The 22221-nt window shown below is 43.3% G+C and overlaps 2 protein-coding genes across 2 annotated transcripts in view; both read right to left on the reverse strand.

Moving 5' to 3' along the window:
• atp2a1 (ATPase sarcoplasmic/endoplasmic reticulum Ca2+ transporting 1) overlaps positions 1-22221 on the reverse strand; it is a 106239-nt gene that overhangs the window by 57130 nt on the left and 26888 nt on the right. The window lies entirely within an intron of this gene.
• LOC108881040 (ras-related protein Rab-37) lies at positions 1625-12421 on the reverse strand. The gene is made up of 9 exons (XM_018672810.2): positions 11719-12421; positions 10511-10621; positions 8345-8386; positions 6732-6798; positions 6437-6489; positions 5929-5994; positions 5016-5072; positions 4856-4932; positions 1625-2856 (listed from the first exon to the last, which is right to left on the reverse strand). The coding sequence occupies exons 1-9, from the start codon at positions 11827-11829 to the stop codon at positions 2751-2753; spliced, it is 690 nt and encodes a 229-aa protein (XP_018528326.1). The 5' UTR covers positions 11830-12421; the 3' UTR covers positions 1625-2750.

Raw genomic sequence — 22221 nt, forward strand, 5'->3', positions numbered from 1 at the left:
CACACACACATACACGCCCACGCGCGCACACAGTAACCCTGGACAATTTGAAATTCTGTGGTAATAAACTTTGGCCACAAAAATTCCTGTCAAACAATTTTAATCTTCAGACTCTTCCAGAGTTTGTTTTTTTCTTGTAGTTTTCATTCTTTCTTCCCTGTGAGCTGCACTTTTGCACATTTTTCACCTATTGTCCACTTACAGCATCTCTGCCTACAGATTTGTAGAAATGTTTCGATTTTTGGCCCAACACAACACTTTCACCCACTTTCTTACACTTTTATACCCTGCCATTTTCATTTAGTGCTGTCGTTTTTGTAATATATAGTGTGTTCTCTATAATCTAAAGTAGGAAAAATAATGCAATCCATCCGTCCATCCAGCAGTGTCTGTATAGCTATGTAACTTCGCCACAGAGACATAAATTACAGTGTATCTATCTGTGATATTCAGCTGTGATTATGTTGTGAGTGACCTTATCACACTTAAAAGCATTTGATTCATTTTTCTCCCCTGTGGCGTATAATCTGCCATAAACACAGAATTTATCCCAGTAATGTGTTGAATTAAATAGGTAGATGCAGCTGTTATAATAACAGAGTTGGAGCAGATGCCTGAGCTTTAGCTGCCAGAGATAATATCTAATTTGTTTTTGCCCTGTCGCTAATAGTCACATCACACTTACTTATGACCTTTTCTAAATGCCAGTTTTCAGATAAAAGTAATTGTAATGATCAATACGCACAAATTAAGCATATTGTGAATCCTAACTAGAGATTCATTTTACAATAATGATCAGCATCTTTTAAACTCCACAGTCGTTTGAAGACAGTCAACCCAGAGCCCCCTCTGGCCATTCAGAGATATGAGTGACACCACTGTAAAAATAGAGCCTGGCAGGAAGCTGCTGAACCAAGACTTGAGGCAGGATTTGACTTTTCAGCTGAGAATGCCTCCAGACCTGATAAGAGGACAGAGACAGGATATCTCAACACTTTCCAGCCTGGGAGATTTAAAGCAGCAGGAGCATCAGTGCAGATGGCTACAGTGTGTTTGACACATACAGTACAGGCAGTGAGTTTAGCTGTTAATGAGATGTCATCCAAATAATGAATTGTTGTTTTGTTTTTTTTTCACAGTAAAAGATAGAGGATGTACAGGCTCCTTAATGTGTCTGCAGTGTGACTCATAGATGTGAGTGGGAGAGGAGGAGAGCTGCATTCAGGTGTACAGCCCAGTGCAGTGAATAATGAATGTGCTCCATGTAAACAGTATAATGTCCACTATCTTCACCAAGCCCATCAATACAATCTCACTGCACCAACAACATTAACAAAAACCTCATGGTACAGATTTTGAGCATCCTTTAAAAAACAGTGAACCTATACAATGGTTTTAAATAGACTCTAAAATACAACATTAACATATATAATACAACCTGACTAACTGATAAAACACTTTGATGCTTTCTAGTGCTACTAACATGGAGAATAAAGAGGGTAACTGCTGCCACACAGTGGCTTATTAACCTCAGCACATCCTGTCACTCCCACCCATCTCCTCCCAAACCCCAGCACACACAGACACACACAGATGAGACTGACTTCAATAAAACAACACCACATACATTACAAAATATACTTTTATATATATATATATAATATGATTACAAAGCACTTTTTCATGGCACTTTGTGATCACCGTGACGCCTCGGAAGAGGGACAAATGTGACATCGAGCAAGTCCGACAAGCAAACATTCATAATGAGCATTGTACAAAGAAAATGATACACGATGCAGTGCGTGAACAAATACAGCTTCGGTACAGCCCGGACAAAAACATCCATCGTTGGAGGAGACACAACAGTGTTTGGGGAGTGCTGTGCGCTGCATCTCTGTGTGTGATTGGCAAAAAGCAAAAAAAATGTAAATAAAAATGCTGCATGCTGAGGAATCTCTAACTGAAGACATGAAAATAATCTCTTTGTATGTACGAGGACTGGTGGGATGATCCTCCAGCACAGTTACATGTACAGTACTTTGAATGAAGTTTCACTGGCCCTGAATTAAATGTACAGACAGACACACAATGGGCGAGCGCCCTCAAAACATTGGCTTTATTCTATCTAACAGCAGTACAGATGTGAACAGACGGGATCATTTTAGCTACAATCTGACTGTGAGACTGAAGTCCACTTCTCAAACACACTAAGTTATCAAAGGATAATGATGAAGACTGTAAGGCCAAAAGGGATTCAGTTCACAGCCTGGTAAAACTGGGGTGAAACAAACTCAGAGCCGCATGGCAAAATGCTATATCCACGCTAAACAGTCGCATAGTCGCATTCGTATAAAACTACTGTTTATCAAGAGTAGAACGATAAATCTGTTTTCTTTTTGTCCCTGCAGATGGATATAGCATTTCAGATTGTAACTCCTGACTTGTTGTTTGATACAACTGTCACCACAAAGACCACAAACATTTCTACACATGACATAAAAGAGATTTAAATTCACATTTCGGATAAGGGATGGCGACCAATCCAGATTCATTTCCACTCAGCTAAAAAGCTCAGTGGAGAACTCAAGGGCGTCCACTTCTCAGGTTTGGTGCTGGGATTGGCTTTTTGTAAGAGAGTAGACTTTTTTTTTTTTTTTTTTTACCTCGTTCCCACTCCCCCCCTCCCTCTCTCTCTTTCTCTTCCTCTTTCTCTTTCTGTGTGTCTCTCTCTGCCTGGTGATCAGCATCACCTACACGAGGCTACAGCAGCCAGACTTGTGCTTCTGAGACTCGATGTAGTCATGTATCTGGAACTTGGGCTCATTCGGCTGCTGTGTCGCTCTGTGCTTCAGCTCCCTGACAGAGAGAGAGAAGTGAGAGAGAAAGGAAGTTAGATACAGAGGGGGTGGATGTGTGGGATGGAGCACAGACAGGGCGAGCAAAAATGAGAAGGGAAGAGAAATAAAACGAGCAAGAGAGTGAGTGAGAGAAAACATCCCTCTGTGCTGAGATTTAATCAAAATGCCTCTGGCATGAATCACTTCATCTAACCTGCACTTAAAATACCCATCAGATGAAGATAGCAAATCACCTGCATTATTTTCTTCCACAGCTCTGGGAACATACTGTGCAAAAAGTAACAATCCTTCTCATATTTCCTGCCATTCAATAAGAAAAGTGTGTTCACAATGAGGCGAGTCAGAATAGAAATTACACAGTTAATGTCTGAGATCCACAAGGAGCATCAAATGTGCACAATCCCATCACAACGAGTCAACAGGAACAAACATCAAATTAGATAAAAACCACCAGGGTGTATTACTTTCAGGAGTCAGAGGGAAGCTTGTGAGGATCGCTAGCACGACGAACAAATGTATAAAAACACACAACCCAGAGGAAAGGACAAGAGAAAGTCTGCAACAAGATGTTGGCAGTACACATGAGGACGATTAAAACCCTTTAAGGATAACCTTTATTTCTCCAGAAGCACTAATAACTTCTCTGTATTATCCCTGAGTGTATATGTTTTCGCTCTCTTTTCTCTGTTAATGGCTTGTATTCTTAGCCGTTTTCTCTCGTTTAGGTGGGGTGTAATCTATGACTTTCCTCCTGTCGCTTCTTTCCAGCATCTTGTAACCAAAACACGAACAAAACTGTAATGAGACCTTGATTTTGAGCTCAAAATAAAAACACACGAACCAATTGTGTCCCTAAAAATAAACACCTGCTTCCTTCAGGGATTTCTATATATAATATAAAATAATCCTTCATGCAGTGTATTGTGGGATGGGTATACACTACATGGCCAAAAATATGGACAGATGGGGTGCAGGGATTTGCTCCCATTCAGCCACACTGATATTGATATAATAGATTAGATAGATAGTTTGTCCCAAAGATGCTGGACGGGATGGAGGTCAGGGCTCTGAGTATGTGAGGTAGGTTTCTTCAAAACCAAACTCAGAAAAGTATTTCTTTATGGACATGTCTTTGTGCACAATGGTACTATCAGAGCAGAGAGAATCTTTTCTTGTTGCTACACTGTTGTGTAAAATTTCATGCTATGCTATAATATTAAACATGCTATGTGTAGGTTTGTGCTATTGTTATGTAGCCAAAGTTAGCATTAAAGATAGCATTGTTTACTTACCAGTCTAGAGGAAACATTACGAGTTCAAACTTCATTCCAACCAAATAACACCAATGTTTACTCTTGCTTTGCTTCTGTTTCTATCACTTATTTTCTTCTACTGAAATTAGCATGCTAACCAGGTAGCCCAAGCCTGCCCCATCTCGTAATACCACTTTGCAATAGTGGGTCACCGTAGTATCCTGTTTGTCCTGAGAATAAAAAAGCAGCACTGCCCAGAGGGTGTATTCTAACCTCTTGTCTTGTAGATGCAAAGATGGCTGGAAATAGCTGTTGATGCTGATGTTGACCATGTAGTCATTTTTTAAAAATGGAAAATGAATGGCAAAGAAAAATTTAAGTAAGAAATATTCATCATACTTGTAAAATTAGCATCTCCTCATACTTATCTTGAACCTTTTCTGACCACTTGGTGGCAGCACAACAAGCTGTAACCAAAACAATGACTTATCACTTGAGCTGTTATGGCAAACCTGTTAACAACTTGGCTGCAAAATCCAGCTGACATGCAGCAGCATTAATATTAATTTGGACTCATGTAAGTCCAATATTCACTCTCCTTTTAGCTCCATTTTGCTCTCCACCAACTCCTGAGGGAAACGTGTGGCTCTTAAGCGGCAAAATGCTCTACTACGTTCACCAGCCAGTCACTAAATTAGACTGTCTGTCGTTTGCTGCTGGGCAGCAGGTAGTGTAAAGACTTACTTTGCTATAGCAAGAAAGGCCAGCTCCACATTGACTCCTGTCTTCGCACTGGTCTCCATAAATGGTACACCGTATTCCTGAGATGGAAAAGCATTAGAAGAGCAAGTGGAGTGTCTGTTGTTGAAAATATAACCACATGGAGCTGTTATTCATTCATTACCTTGGCCAGCTTCTCTCCTTCCTCCATCTTCACGACCCTCTCTGCAGCCATGTCTGACTGTAAGGCAGCAGTGGGAAGAGAAAACAAGTCATCAAGGCAAAGGTGAAAGGTCACAGATTCACTATGCCATTAGCTACAGTGATGTACCATCATGTCAGCGCGCACACTCCCCTTATCTGCCTGCCCTGCCGCCAGCTGCTGAGCCAGAGCTCCTTTAGACTGATGAGACGTCAGAAACTCCACCTCCAGCAGAAGAGCAGCGCTCCCACAGACTGATGCCACCAGTCCTGCTGCTCTCACAGCAAATGATCTGAGCTGCTGCAATGTGACATCTATGACCCTGGAGAAGGGTGAGTCCTCTCTGAGCCACCAGAGGGAGCTTTTGGATATATTAGCAGTGACTGCTGGTTGCAATGAGACATGAAAATTTCTTTCTTCATCACCAACAGCATTGTGAAGAAAATGGTTTCTTGCAAGGGAAGCTTGAAGCGAGAGAACAGTAGTTTGTGTGGCACTGTTTTTCCACATATCCCTCCCAGTCATAATGATCATATAACGTTGGGTGATGGGTAAGAATTCAATGCATTCATGTGTACTTTCAAAAGCAACAAATCCGTTAATGAACCAATATTATTTTCACTCCAGTGCAATTCTTTTCATAGACAAGTGTGCACATTAAAACATAAATCAGTGGAGAGACACAGCACGATTAAGACTGCATTTCACTTGAAAATGTTGAAATGAGCGAGTGAGTGTTTGCATCCATGCATGTGCTGCACAGTGGAAGCATTTTCTGGCTTTTAAGCGTTCTCATGTCTGTCTGAGTGTGATAAGAGTGTGTTAAAATTGTGCTAAGGGACCCGTTATCCTCCTGATCTTTTTATGTAACGCAAAAAAAGGAAGCTTTGCTCACCTTGTTGCCGAGCAACATGATGACCACATCCTTCTGGGCATAGTCGTGTATTTCAGTCAGCCAAGCCTTCAAAAGTATAAAAGACAGACAGAAACAGGAGGGGAGGAGAAAGAAAGATTGGTCTATCAACAAAATAAATATCACCATTTAAAGACTGCATTTTCCCTTTCCTCCCATGCTGTGTATTATTATTATCATCCTCCAATCAATCACAGTGAGACTGAGTCACTCTTATCCTTGAACACTTTTATAGCTTTTCATTACTGAAACTGGGAACTGTGTAGCCAAACAAACATAACATGTTATTTCCAAAGAGAGCTGTGAGAAAGTGTTGGAGGCCCTTATAGTACTTTGCATGTAAATAGACAGAGTGAAGCTTTAAGCTTGAGAGGGTTTAGGAGCAGGAAGTGAATATGAAGAAAGAACAGAGAGAGAGAGATAGTGAAAGTGGGAGGGAGAGAAGGAGAGAGAAACAGAGGGAGGGGAAAGTAATTTGAGACAGTCTTACCCTGATATTGTCAAATGATGACTTGCTGGTGATATCGTAGAGCAGAAGTAACGCTGTAAGAAGAAGAAAAGCAGTTTGGTTTGCACCTTTATTGTTATCTGCACACTGTCTTATGTAACACACACATCAACACCTACACAGGCTTTCTATGCACACTAATAAAAACTACATATCTCAGCTAGGTTGCTCCCTTACCTTCACTAGGCCTTCCCACACACACACACACACACACATACACACACATGCATGAATGCACAAGAGCATGAAGAAGTGAAATATAAAAAGCAAAGGTTACCCTGGGCATCTCTGTAGTAGGCGTGCGTTACGCTGCGGAATCTCTCTTGGCCAGCTGTATCCCAGATCTGCATAACAAACCACATAATTACACAGCAGCTAACGTGGGAAAACTGAACATCCTTAACAGGCCTCACAGCAAATCCTGCACAGCCAGTGACTAAAGCAGAAACATACCATTACACTGCCCTACAAAACTGAAATACACTAACAATATATTTAGTGAGAATTGAGCACAGCCCAGATGTTGACATGTTGACAATTGTTCTGACAAAACGGGGGTTTTCTTAGACTGTTTTAGTTCAAAGAAAACAAAACAAAAAAAGAAAAGAAAACAAATAGTCAAAGCAAGAGAGTAATATTTAGCTTGCTGGTGAGAAAGCTAGAGTTAGCTAGCTGCTAATGCTAAACGCTACCTTTTAAATTCACATAAATAATGCAGTCAGTCGTATGTTAAGTCAGGAATATGGAAGGCTAATTAGCCTAGCTTAGCAGAGTGAATGAAAATCTAAACAGCAAATCCTGAGTTATTCAGTCCTGGAAAACCAAAATTCACTAACGAATATATTTTGTAACTTAATCAAAGCAAGAATCTGATTGACTGAATTTTTTTTAATTAACTATTAGCTCTGCCATTTGTTGTTGTCACCTTATAAACAGGTAGCAGGTAAATCGTCGTAGACAATAAAAGTAACTCAGGCTAAAAAGAAAGCTAACTAGCTTAGCACAGTGGGAAACAACATCCTGAACAATCCTTGCAGTAAATCCTGCTCAGCTGAACTAAAGCACAGCCAGTAACTACAAATTCAGTCCATCCATTACAAAGACCATTATCTGACTTGTTGATGCAAAAAAAATATATATAAATAAATAAATAAATCTATTCCATAGAAAACAGCTTAAGTCTATACCAACAAACAGTCCAGCAGCTGCTAAAGCTACATTTACTATCTTTCATTTCTTGTTTTACACTCCCTAGTTACACAGTAGCAGCAACTGCCATTGCTGCATTACATTAATAATTACTAAATTCAGTCATTTCCAGGATAAATGTTAACAACTGGCAGATGCAAAGCTGAAAGATGGAAAGCTGAAAGAACACATTTTGTTTGTTGATACTGTGTTTTCATCATATTTTTACGTTCTGTCTACATCGGCTTTCCTGCCTTTGTGGGACAGTATAGATTCATGGTGGCAGAATCTATTTGGGAATTAATCACAGGATTTTAACATGTGCAAGGCCCGTGCAAGAGAAGAGAAGCTGAGGATTTACTTGAGCATGCAGAGGAATCTAATTTTGGCACCTCCCACTCAGTGTTGAACAAACAGGTTATAATGACAGACAGGTTTGTGCCTTAGATTAACAGCATGCTGGCACGTAACTCTACAGAGTCGCTTAATATTACACCATATCACCTCTGAATGTAAATCAGAGACTTTGATTGGTTCAGTGGTGCAAACAATGACAAAATGGGTCAACTACTACTTTTAAATTACTTTTCAGAATCGTTTTGATTCAACATCATCTACCCAATGAATTCAGGTCAGTGTATGGCTGCCAGAGGGATGAGATGAGCTGAAATGTAAGTTTTGTGTGAAGGTGCATGCTCTTACCTGGAGTTTGACTTTCAGGTTGTCGACATCCACCACTTTATTCTACAGAAACAAGAAGAACCGTGAGAGACTAATTCACCATATGCTTGAGAGTCTGGAGTGAGCAGCACAGAAATGAATGACAAACATCATAGCAGACTAAAAAAGCTCAGAGACTCAGCATGTGGCAAAAGAAACAAGACAACTAAAAGTGGCTTTGAATGCTGGCAGAGAAAGTAATTTGCAACACCCACACATCAACAAGGTCGTGGGATTAGACTTAATTATACAACAGTGAGAAAGACGACTGGCAGCATAACAATTGACTCCCCCGTTAATTTCCTGCAGCCCCGTAGGGGTGCCCTCCGATTTCCTGTAGAGCAAAGAGTGGCCTAAAATAGTTTAGGCACATGGCTAAAAAAGACTAAACGTGGTGTCTGTTGCACATGTTGAATGGGGTCTAGAAGACTAGAGTGGAAATAAAGGTCAAGCTAACACCCAGTATTTTAATATGCACGCTCAGACAAGCAAAGACAAAAACACAGGTTCTTCAGGTTCTACCATGTTCTCTTTCATGGGGTTAAGGGAGCATTTTGGTAGTCTTGTGTTACCATGAACTGCTACAGGAACAAGCACCGGTCACGGACGTGTTTCAACCTTGAACAGCAAAAACCACCAAAGAGAGTGAGGCTGAGATGACGGAAGTGCGACAAACAAATGCAGCACTTCCTCGATCACTTCATAACTTCATATCAGTGACAGGTCATCACAAACAGCCCCTGCCTTTCCTGTGAACACACCAAAAAAAAAAAACCCACACAAAAATGCAGACAGAGCTACATGGTAACGAAAGAAACCCTGTAGATGCACGCAAAGCCATTTGTGGTGGCTAGAGCTGCCACCTGCTGAATCCTCTGCCTGTGTCAGAATGGACATGGTTCAACCCCTGCATTAGTTGCCATGGGATTCCATTTTCCCCCCAATTATGACGTGAGAGGAGCCTGCATGCTGAGTAACTGCTACAAGGAAGCATGCCGAAAATAGACCGGCCATGTTACAAGCTGCCACAACAGCCTGCCTGCCTATCCATGCACAGAGGACAACCTCAGCATATTGACTCAACTGTTTCTCTCAGATGAATCCCTCTCTAAGCAGCTTTTGCCCCCTTTCATAAACAAGTGAGAGAACAAAAGGTAATTGCTTATATTAACAGCCAGTCTTCTGAATGAATAGGCTGATACTCCATCCATCATGTTTTTCAGATGAATTTAAGCGTAATCGAGTGTCACTTCCCTTTTTAATGCATTTTATGAATGGATTCTAACCACAGTACCTGTTGCTCTTGCTTGAATGGAGGCAAAATGAACTGTGTGGTTCTGAATAGACAGCGTCCATACAGCTTTATCCGCCAGACATCCAATATGCTGCCTTATGTGTACATCATCATCCAAAGAAGACAATACATCACTCTAGCTAATGCTCTTCAAACCACCCCTACTTGACTTGCCATTAGTGTGAGTGTTTTGCCTTGATTGGAGGGAAATGGGAGGTTAGGGTGGGGGGGGGGGGGCACAGACCACTCACTCCAAACAGCCTATTTTCGTGTTCAGCCCCAGCAGAGGAAGATATATATGTGTGTGTGTGTATATATATATATATATATACACACACACCATAGAGTAGGAATTGGCTCCAAATTCAGCAACAGACACTGCGTGCATCTGCGCGTGCATGAGGTGTGTGTGACTAGGTAAGAGCTCGTCTGTCAGCAGTGTGACTCCTCCAGGACCAAGCTGAGCTGCAGCCAATCTTTCCAGGAGACAGGGACGTGGGCAGGCATCTGCCAAGACATTTATGAAGTCATCCACGGCGCCTAGCAGCACAAGTGGTCTGTGAACTTGACTGATTGGTGAGAGGATTTGTACATTTGGTGCTATCATCGCAGGCTGATGAAGTGTTCGGCGCAGAAACAAGGTGATAATTGGTCTGATGTCACGAGTCTAACGAGTGGATCCCCTGTTGCTTTGTAAATATCATTAGGGCTGTTTTTCAGATTTCAAAATTACCTCCTAAATGTAACAAGAATATAACACAAATGACAAACCATAAATGGCTCGCACAGAAATAATGAACAGCATTATGAGTCATTCTGTGAGTCCAGGGACTGTTCAGCAGCATCTCTCTCACCCTAAAGTCTATTCCAACGGTGGCTATAAAGTTGCCTCCCAGAAACGCCCCATCTTTAAAGCGCACCAAGACGCACGTCTTCCCCACAGCCGAGTCTCCCAGCAGCATCACCTAAAAACAAACCCACCACCAGAGAGAGGAACAACAGGTTACAGCTGACGGCCTTTGACATGATGGCAGAATGAGAATCACAAACCCCATGAGAAGGGGAAATTATAGCTGGGGGAACATGTTGCATAAATTATTTTTGCAATTGTGTAGAAGAATATTTCACAACTGGGGTCATGATGTTTGAGTCAGATGCTGCTTGTTGCTGCACAACATCTTGTTTTTGCTCAGTCAGAATGTGTCGGCTCACTGAGAATGTTAAAAATGACATGGCTATGGTTACACTGTGAGTGTTGTGATCAACTGTTGACTGAGCTGCCACCAACATGTGACATGCTGCCAATACTGGAGAGGGGGATTCAAGATGTTTGCAGCCAACTCTGTAATTTCACTCTCATCATTTTTCAGCATGCATCCCCCTCCAAACCCAATCAATGTAATTACAACAACAGCAACAACAGGATGTGTAATTATTCAGTCCATCCTGCAGCATGTGATGTAGATCTTATATGTTATTCACACAGCCCTGGTGGTTTCACAATGAGTCACAGCAGCATAAACATGCAGTGCAAACGGACATACAGTGATACAATTAAACTTCAGTTTAACTTTTTTTCCTTTTGTCTTTATAGGTGTGTTCTAGGTGTGTGCCCGTGCAGCTGTTGTTAAAATAGAATGGGAGGATATGTGAGGAGCAACAAGTACACCCTCAGCAAATATTTGCGAATCAGAGTGGGCGGACAAAGCAACCTCGAGAGATTCACAGGCTCAGAGAGACTTCTTAGTAATGCACATTAAAATCCATCAGGTCGATGACTTGGTGTCTGCGCTTGTCGTCTGTATGGAAACAGAGAGCGTGGCCTGTCTAACAAGGAGAATGCGTTAAAAAGCCAGAATAATCAGCTGATAGTTTTCACTTAGATTATCCTGCACATTCTCCAGATGTGAAGAGTCAATATTCTCATATGTTGCTGCTGCTGCTGCTGCTGCTGCTGCAGGTACACCCAGTTATTTCCTGTGTCAGAGCGACAGTGAATTTAAACACCTGTTCCACCACAAAGAAACAAAAACATCAGACATTGCAAGACGGAAATACACACCTTGAAGGCAATATCATAATACTCGTTAATGGAAGCGCATCTCTCCAGCACATATTTTGACGTTCCGTTTTTAGTCTGCTTGTCCGTCAATGATGCCTTCCTCGTGGACATCGCAATGCCAAGAAAAGTGCGCGGGGGCTGGAGAGCCGAACCACAGTTACCACTCCGAGATGTGTCCAAAGAAAAGACGCGCACGGTTGTCTTGAGAAAGAAAGAAAGAAAGAAAGAGAGGGGGAGAGAGACAGAGAGAGACAGAAAGAAAGAAAAAACAGATCTCCGCCACTCAGTCCAGGTCTCCACCAGCCTCCGGCTCCTCTGCTCGCATACTGCGTGTGGCTGCAAGATGATCGCAAGACCGAGCGCGTCCCAAAGAAAAGAAAAGCAAAATCACACCTTAATATCGCACTGTCAAAAGACGGAAGAGGCGATCAAAACTTGACTAGAAGGAGGAGGAGGAGGAGGAGGCTGCTGCTGCTGCTGCTGAGCTTCGGCGTCTAGCTACTACATCCAGCAACACCGGTCAAGAAAGCTGTAATGACAAACAGGCGGAAACATTTCTCTGATTTTGCAGAGCGGAGCGGTGCATCCTGGCGTGGGCAGATGATTAACTGAGCGGGTTTGTGTGAGGACGTCGGCGTCCCCAGCAACACTGTGTGTTCCTATGAGCGCAACATCAGCCTGTCTCTCCCCTCTCAGGCTGACACTGTCCCCCACACCCCCCATCGAAAAACACAGCAGCATGGGCTGACTCATGCGCCACAGGTGGTGCTGGAGCATCGAGAGGGTCAAAGAGGAGCGCGAGGAGTCACACGCAGGCTGAACTATGACCTGTTAGTTTTACATACACACGGGGGGAAAATGGATAAACTGCTCTGCGAGTGTGTGTGTGTGTGTGTGGGGGGGGGGGGCCTCAGCAGCCTCAGCAGCTCCGCACAAACTCCCCTTTCCGCCTCAAGTCAGGGAAATGGAAAATTATATTCTCATAAAATTGTTCCTTTCCTTTACTATGTCTGTCTTAATACCACCCCTCTCTCCTCCACAGCACGCAAATTAACAACAAGTCCGTTCATGTCCAGAACAAATGATTCTATAAATACACCCCCAATCCCAATCCCTTCTTTTAATTAGCATGTCAAACATGACTAAAATGGTTTCGCTCAGACTCAATTTCCCCCAATCAGGTCTGAAAACGAATCGCAGTGTTTGTCTCCCCCTAGCGTTGAGGTCGAGGTGAAGCGTCTCTCTCTCTCTCTCTCTCTCTCTCTCTCTCTCTCTCTCTCTCTCTCTCTCTCTCTCTGTGCTGACAGGCTTTAATGACACACGGTCAGAGATCATTTATGTTCTATAACTGACATGCAATCTCTTGTTCCAGCGAGTTTCCATGAGCTCCAATGAGCTCATCACTCTGTGACAGGGCCGCGCTGCAGGCAAAGTCTAACCCCCCCACCCCGACATGAATATAATGATGGAGCATTTATTTGTGTGCGGGGCCAAGCTGAACGACTGGATGATTAATCCTGCACGCAGAAGTTTTAAGATGCACAACAAGGTGAGTCAATTGAACATTTCGGATGGTATCAACTGAACTGTCAGTCACAGAACACGCAGGACTCCCTACACGTGCTCTCTTCTTGTATTTGCTTGTTTTCCCCTGCACTCTCTGCTTTATTATTCATGCTCCAAGGCAGCGAAGAGAAGAAGAAGCGCATCTCAGCAGCTCAGCACTCAGGCTGAGTGAAGAGTCTGGAAAAGCTTTAAATGTAAAAGGTGAAAATGTATTGCAGCCAACAACAAATGCTCATGAACACACCTTGTGAGCGTACTTTATTTTGATCACATTGCCCTTTCAAGACGAGGAGGAAAACAAAAGTGTATTTGCAGGTGTCGTCTTACCCTTGATTTTTAAATCCGACAGATGAATTCAGCAGAGCATTTCTTTTTCTTCCCTCCTTGCAGGGTTTTTTGAACCGTGAATCACGCAACTGCCACAAACCTGTGCTAATGCAAAACGGCAAAGCCAATTTTCTACTTTCTCACAGATTCCTGCCTCCTCTGCGCGCGCTGCTCTAATGGCAGTGACACAAAGCCAAAGTTGTCACTGTCACAGCAGAAAAAAATGCACCAAATAAGCCATACATCTTTTCTGTTTGTCTCCCTTTGCCTCCACTTGTCACACACAGTGACCCCCCCCCACACACACACACACATGTCACAAGGCAGAAAATCAGCCTTGTTTAAAACAGCTTTGTTCCAAACATCCAGCATCAAACGGCCTGCTGCCGTGACATTCATTAGCAGTGCTCTCTTCGCAGTAATTTAATCATAGCAATGGCATCATTAACCATAATAATGTGCCCTCTATCAAGCACCACCCCATCCCACATACACACACACACACACACACACACTTCAACCATCCCCTCTCCTACAGGGTGTTGAGGATCGTAATGAATGCAGTGAGAAGATGCAACATCCCACACTGGAGGAACACCACTGATTCATGCTGCACTTCACTGACACACTGAAGGAGTCTGACGCTTCACAGCAGAGAAACGCAGAGGATTTGCTTTGCTTTGCTTTACTGTTGTGTCACGACTTCAGCACAAACAGCCCATCGCCAGTGACAGTGACCTTCCCATCATCACTCGGGCGAAGTCGACAGCATAACAGAGGGGGGAGGAGGGAGAGAGAGAACACAGGCGAGGGAAAAACAAATTCAGGGTGGGAAGGGAGGTTGTCTCTCTCTCTCTCTCTCTCTCTCTCTCTCTCTTTGTGTGTGTGTGTGTGTGTGTGTGTGGAGGACAGGAAGTGCATGGACTCACTGTGAAACCGATGCCAACAGTGGCAGTGAAGGAGCCTGGGATGAACTTGCCCTGGTCGTACTGAACCAGCAGAGAGGTCTTACCCACTCCGCTATCTCCCACGAGGATGGTCTGCAAGAGAGAGAGAGAGAGAGAGAGAGAGAGAGAGAGAGAGAGAGAGAGAGACATCATGTATCCAGGCTCCACTGCTGCCTCCTGTGCTCGTCGCCTGAGGCCTGTACACTGTGACACTGTGTGGTGCACATAGTGTAGGTTACTGTACATGTTCATCTGTTGCTCGGCACACAGCTCTGTGGTCTGTGGTAATGTAATGTGACAGCTGGAGGTCGACTTTAATGTCTTCGGGAGGGAAGGGCGAATGTGTAGCGGTGAACTGGGAGCGGACTGGGGGAATGTGTGTTTGTGTGTGGTGTGTGTGTGTGTGTTTGGGCCTAAAACTGTATCAGACATGACTGCTCACATCTCAGGCCGATGTTCTGCCTTTGTTCATCAAGGGAAGCACTAACCTCAACTATCTCTCTCCCCTCTAACCCCTCTTTTTCAACATGTTAGATATTCACCAGCAGTGGTGGAAAGTAGCTGAGTGCAAGTCAAGTGTGCTAAATCACAATCTTGACTAATGTATTAAAATGTATATTTCTACTCCTCTATATTTCAGAGGGAAGCATTGTACTTTTTACTTCACTACATTTATTTGACATTTACAGTTACTACTGAGTTTTCAGATTAAGATTCTATACAAAAAATTATAATCCTACAAAATCTGATGCATTGTTTAATATGAAACCAGTGGTTCCTATAATCTTTTTGGCCTGTGAACCCTTGAAAAAGCAGATGTCTGTCAGCTGTGTTCAGTTCAACTAAAGAGACATTTCTCTCCTGAACGTTTCAGATGGTCTCATGAAGACTAGAGTAAAGTTTAAAAAATGAATAGAAATTTCTGCAGCAGAACTTTGTTTTTTCTTCTTTTAACCATCTCAAGGCCCCTGAGATTAATCTTGTGACCCTTTGGAGGGGCTCAAACCCCAGGTTTAGAACCACTGAATCGATATCTAACTGTATATGAAAGAGTGGTGCATCAATAATAACAATGCCAATGATGTAATTTGTGTGTAGGAGCTAGATTGGTCATTTCTTTGTTCATGAGTGTTGTACACATTTGTGCCAGTAGGTGGCAGTACGTGTTCAGGCCGTTGCTTTTTGAGCCTATATAGGTAGGTGGGTTAATCAGCGCAGGTGCGCGCGCTGGGGAATACACACTGTGTTTGACCGTGCCATGGCGTGTATTGTGTTATTGTGACCGTGAGCTTATTTATTGAGTCGGCTGTGTGTAGCTTAATAAATCCGCAAAGATAAGTAAAGCTTGCTGTATTATGCATCTACACCTGCATGCGTCTACACCTACACTGGCACACGTACAAGCCCTTTAAACCACCAGCATGCGCGGATAGTGACAAAGGGCCACTATATATTAGTCAAAAACCCGGTTCCCATTGGACTCGTTGGGAAAGCAACAGTCGGCGTTGTGGTTCTTGTGGGCCTTCGCTGCGCCTGGAAAGCCTAGAGGAGGTGATCGTGGGAGGACGAGTGAAGGAGCTGCTGTTGCTACTGGGTCTTGGCTTGAGGTGGAGTTCGGCTACGGACGGCTGCAGCGATTCGCGCGGAGTTCGGCTACGGCTGGAGGAACGGCCGCAGCGATTCGGCGGAGACCGGAGCCAGGCGAGGCAGCGGAGCATCGGATCAGCTGATCACCGCATGGCGCCCAGCTCACGGATGCCGAGGTATGAGTAGCGCTACACAATAATGGCCATTTGACCTGTGTGCACACAATTAGGGGGCATAAATCCAATGCATTGGTAGCCGCAACGAATATGTGATTGACTTTGCGTGAACTTTGTTTGTTGTTGCGAACTGTGGAGCGACTGGAAAAACAAACAACAACAACAAAAAAACAAACAAACAAACAAAAAAAAACAGGAAGTGCGGAAACGGCGTCTGCCGTAATCATGGAAACCGGAAGTGGACGAAAGGTTAAAATGACTGAAAAGGCGCTTGCTGATAAACTTTCAAGGTTGCAAGCGGAAGGAAAGGCTAAGCTGAACAAAGCCGCCAACATATGAAACTCAATGAAAGATCTAATCTTAAATGGGTGATAAAACAATGGTTTGTGATGCTTTGAATGAATTAAGGGTGGTGTGTGATGATGCAAAATCTATGCATGAACAGCTGTTGGGTTTAATGCCAGGTGATGAACAAGAAAAACATGAAATATGGTTTAAAGCAAAATTGCTGTCTTTAAATGAGTGTATTCATGATGCAGAAATGAAATGTGGGTTTCAAACTTTGAGGGTAATATACAAGAAAAGGTTGGTGTTACAAACAATGAAGGTAATGCAAATAAAAATGAGATTGGTATCAATCAAAATGGTGATGTCCCAAACAATGAAAACAATGCCCATGCAATTGGGCTGGTGGTGGATGACATTAGCCCAAATGACAGCATTTCTAATGTGGGAAGCAAACGCTCAAGTAGAGCCAGTGCAGGATCAAGCACCACTTCAGCACGCATAAAAGCTGAAGCAGATAAAGCTGCTCTTATTGCCTGTGCTACAGCTCTGAAGGAAAGGCACGCATTGGAGGAGCAGGAGCAACAACTGAGGAGGAAACGAGAACAGCTTGACTTAGAAGCGGAAATAGCTGCAACAAATGCTAAATTGGCAATACTGCAATCCTCTGACATGAGAAGTGCTGGTTCAGGATCAAAAAATGCAATGGGCTCTAACCTGGAAAATAAAAAAGGGAAATATCCTTTTGCAAATGAAAATCAGCCTGGATTGTGGAAATCAACGCAGCAACAGTGTTCAATAAATCCAAATAAATCACTGGATGTACGACCAAAGGAACGTGGCCCAAGTTTTAAAACTGAACATCACTACAATATGCATGACCACCAGGAAAGCATGGGAAATTCACACCAACTTAAAGGTCAAATGACAACTTTGCAATTAAACAAGGAAATCAGTCAACCCCAAATCACTCAACAATTCACACAACCTCAAATCACCCATCAATTCACTCAACCTCGCATAAATCAAATTGCATCTGAGGACATACTTACCATCATGCGCAGACAAAATGAAATAACAGCTGCTTTGGTGCAACAGCAAATCACAAGATCTCTGCCACCAAGAGACATTCCTATTTTTGAGGGGAACCCTCTGCAGTACAGAGCATTCATAAAGGCATTCGAGCAAGGAGTGGAGGATAAAGCAGGAGCAGCAGATTGTTTTTACTAAAAGGAGCAATTTACCAGAGGACAGCCACAACAATTGGTACGTAGCTGCCAGCACTTGGCTCCTGATCATGGCTATGCAGTGGCTAAGGACCTGCTGCAAGAGCATTTTGGAAATCAATATAAAATTGCTAATGCTTACATGGAAAAGGTTCTAGCCTGGCAGCCCATAAGGGCTGAAGATGTTAAAGCACTCCAAGCGTATTCTTTGTTCTTGCGTGGCTGCTGTAATGTAATGGAGGAATTGGAGTATATGCAAGAGTTGGATATGCCTGCAAATATGAGAGCCATTCTTGCAAAGTTGCCATACAGATTGAGGGAGCAATGCAGATCCATCGCTCATGGAATCATGGAACAAACACAACAGAGAGCTCGAATTACTGACTTGGTTGCATTTGTGGAGCATCATGTTAAAATTCTTTCTGCTCCTCTGTTCGGCGACATCCAGGATCAGCTTATTCCATCACTGATTTGGAGGTGGCTGGATTGGATGGCAATGACTTTTATAGTCTCCCAGAGGTCCTGAGCCAAAGGAAAATGCCAGTCACCACTAATAACATAATAACAACTGAGGAACTGGATAAATGGTCTTATCTGTCAGACATTCACATCCAACACATAAAGGCAAACGTTGATTTGTTGATAGGAACCAACGCTCCCAAATTGTTGGAACCATGGGAGGTCATCAGCAGTCACGGGAATGGCCCGTACGCTATTAGAACTGTGTTGGGATGGATCGTTAATGGTCCACTGAGTGGAAGCAGTGGAGCCTTAGAGACAGAGTTTCCCTCTGCCACAGTGAACAGGATCTCTGTGAGGAAGTTGGAGGAATTGCTCACCAGTCAGTACATGCATGACTTCAATGAAAAGACTTATGATAAAGAGGAAATGTCAAGAGAAGACATGAGGTTTTTGGAAATCGTTAGTCATTCTGCAAAGCTTCAGGATGGACATTACAGTCTAAAAATGCCTTTCAGGAAAGAGCATCCCATCCCAACATCTGTCTATGGCCAAGCAAAGGTTATCAGGACTCAGAGGAGATTTCAGAGAGATGAGCGGTTCCATCAGGAATATGCAAACTTCTTCACTGATGTAATCTCCAATGGCTATGCAGAGAAGGCACCTCGGCACCAGTTGGATGGTGATGAAGGAAAGGTCTGGTATATCCTGCACCATGGAGTCTACCATCCAAGGAAGAACACTATGCGTGTGGTGTTTGACTGTGCAGCAACATTTAAAGGAACATCACTAAACAGTCAGTTGCTGCAGGTTGCACCTTACCAGTAATCTTCTGGGAGTGCTCACCAGGTTCAGGCAGGAGCCTGTAGCAGTTATGGGAGACATACAGAAGATGTTTTACCAGGTCAAAGTAGCAGAGACGGACAAAGACTTTCTTCGTTTCCTGTGGTGGCCTGAGGGTGACGTGAATCAAGAGGTGACAGAGTAATAGGATGACTGTTCATTTGTTTGGAGCTATATCATCTCCGAGCTGCGCTTGCTATGCTCTCAGGAAAACAGCTGAGGATGTACAAGCCTTCTTCCCTGCTGATGTCACCAGCACAGTGAAGCAAAACTTTTATGTGGAAACGATGGGTGCAAGAGTATCTTCTGTTGCTTCAGAGAAGGCAGAAATCGAGCCAGGGAAACGGAAGTCTTGTTGCTGGGGACATTGTCTTAGTAGTGGACTCAACAGCTCCTCGAGGCTCTTGGCTCCTCAGTAAAGTGCTGGAAACCTTTCCTGACAAGAATGGGTTTGTGTGATCTGTCCGTCTCGAGACAAAACTTAGTATTATGGTAAGGCCTGTAACTAAACTTTGCCTGCTGATGGCAGCCTGTGATGTTTAATTGGTGTTTATGCACTAATAGGATGTGTTATGTGTACATCTACCACACAAGAAAAATATTTGGCTCCTTTGTTTGTTTGTTTGTTTGAATTGTTATGCTTGCACACCATTAACAATTAGGGGCCGGTGTGTAGGAGCCAGATTGGTCATTTCTTTGTTCATGAGTGTTGTACACATTTGTGCCAGTAGGTGGCAGTACGTGTTCAGGCCGTTGCTTTTTGAGCCTATATAGGTAGGTGGGTTAATCAGCGCAGGTGCAGACGCTGGGGAATCCATACGGTTTTTGACCGTGCCATGGCGTGTATTGTGTTATTGTGACAGTGAGTTTATTTGTTGAGTTGGCTGTGTGTAGTTTAATAAATCCGCAAAGATAAGTAAAGCTTGCTGTGTTATGCATCTACACCTGCATGCGCCTACGCCTACACTGGCACGTGTACAAGCCCTTTAAACCACCAGCGTGCGCGGATAGTGACAAAGGGGCACTATATTGTGTATTTATACTTTTTTCTGGAGAATGACTACTTTTATTTTTGACATTTCAGTATATTTAGCTGGTAATACTTATGCTTTTACTCTTAAATGCAAGATTTGTGCTTGCACTGGAGTATTTTATGTTGTGTTATTGCTACTGTCTCTTGAGTAAAAGATCTGAGTACTTACTCAACTTTTCACCCAAATTCACATGCACACAAACAAAAACAAACAGTCCTCATGGTCATGCGTCACCCCAGCAGGGATCTGCTGTTTTGACACCACATTGCTGGACACAGACATCAATTGGCCTTGTCGCCATGGTTATCGTCTCACTGGGAGCTGGTGGGTCCAGCCTGGAGCTCCCTGGCAGCAGATTCTTACCTCTTTTATTGACATTTATCACCCACCCTCCCCCTCCTCCTCCTTCTCCTCCTCACCCTCCTCCTCCTCACCCTCCCCTCCTCCTCCTTCTCCTCCTCACCCTCCTCCTCTTCCTCCTCCTCCTCCTCTAGCAGGCCTGCCAGCCCCGCTGTTTGCCTCTTATCTGCAGTTTCAAAGTGCCCACATGCGGCGCAGCATTACAGCGTGCAGCGCTCTGCGACTCACAATGTGTTTACGTTTATCACTGACATCCACAAGTTCTGCACATTCTCACTGCACCTCTGCTCTCCCATTAAAAACACAACTTTGTGACATTTTGAGCAGATATACAGAATGAAAATCACAGACTATCTGGTTCTTTAAAGTGGATGTTTGCCGAGCTCTCTTTGAAGACGTAGCTGTCTAAAATGCTGAGTGAAGCAACATTTTTTTTAAATACTGCACATACAGGGAAAAGCTACAGGAATCCTGTGGCCTTTTCAAGTACAGTGTTGTGGATATAAATAATCTTTGTTTTATTTTTGAGTAAGAAACATTAAGAGGAGTGTTTGCTGAGCTATGTTGCAGATGCCCCTCCACAGTGGGGGTGGAGCACAAATTGGCCCTCAAGTACCTGAGTGGATGACTCACTGTGGCGAAGGGGAAGTTGTGCGGTGTTTAGCTGGCCGGTGTGTCATCAGCATATTACTATTTCATGCCTCCTTCATCAAATTTTGATGCCGGCATGTAAACACTAATGCTGTCAGAGCAGGAGAGCAGCAGAGAGAGAGGTGGGGTGGGGGGCAGTTTATCTCCAATGAGCGAGGATGGAACTGGTGGTGGGGTTTTTTACTGTGGTGAGGGCCCTACAGCAGGGGCAAGAGATGCTGAATACAGTGTGTCTCCATGGCAACGTGAGATTTCTCTGTGTAGTTTGGGTTCGTTATGAGCGAGCCCCAGAGATCTGTCGTAATGAGATAGTCGCCACGAAACCACGGAGAGGAAACCCAAGACTCTCATACAGTACTCAGCCTGTTAGAGTCCAAAGAATCCAGTGCATGGTAATTTAACTCACTTAGTCGTGAGTATCTGTCCTCAGGGACATCCTGGTTGGCCAGAAGAGAACTCACCACACACCAGTGTTTATTTAAATAACAAGTATTTAACATTTTCTAGAGATTGTTGAATGAAAACTATGTTTTGCCAAATGTGTATTTTATCTGCAGTTTCAGGATGAATAACAGGTTCTTACTCAGATGTTTCAATTTTCCTTTGTCCACACATACACACTAACACACAGACTCTAGGGTATTTAATACAACTCATCATTTAAGAAGAAGCCAATATTTCCCTTATAAACACTGTGAGCAGTGCTGAGTGGATTCTCTTAGAGACAGCAGAAAGAGAAAACAGGAAGAGACTTTGCTCTCGTCTTTCCCAGCCAGGAGATGACAGTGTAATTATGCAGCAGATGTTTCTAAATGCAGATACCTTTACGTTAATCTCTCACATTAATAATTATTACTGAGCTAAAATGGATTGTACCACAATTCGGAAAAAGACCATTTCATGTGTACCAAGTTCCTTCCTAAATAATGAGCAGTTTTGAAAAGATGGCATATTTTCCAGTTGCTCACTGAGGCAGCTTCTCGTAAGGGTGCTTAAAAGTTTATTGGATATTTAAATAACTGGGGGCTAACTGGCCCATTTT

The sequence above is a fragment of the Lates calcarifer genome, linkage group LG11, assembly GCF_001640805.2.
Source record: "Lates calcarifer isolate ASB-BC8 linkage group LG11, TLL_Latcal_v3, whole genome shotgun sequence".
Taxonomy (NCBI): domain Eukaryota; kingdom Metazoa; phylum Chordata; class Actinopteri; family Centropomidae; genus Lates; species Lates calcarifer.

What these genes read in the sequence shown, in the direction of transcription:
- LOC108881040 (XM_018672810.2), bottom strand. Translation starts at nt 11,829, where the DNA reads ATGTCCACGAGGAAGGCATCATTGACGGACAAGCAGACTAAAAACGGA. An exon ending in AAGGAGAGAAGCTGGCCAAG is followed by an intron (nt 4,933 to 5,015) that starts GTAATGAATGAA and finishes TTTCCATCTCAG; the next exon opens with GAATACGGTGTACCATTTAT. An exon ending in GCCTTTCTTGCTATAGCAAA is followed by an intron (nt 2,857 to 4,855) that starts GTAAGTCTTTAC and finishes TCTCTCTGTCAG; the next exon opens with GGAGCTGAAGCACAGAGCGA.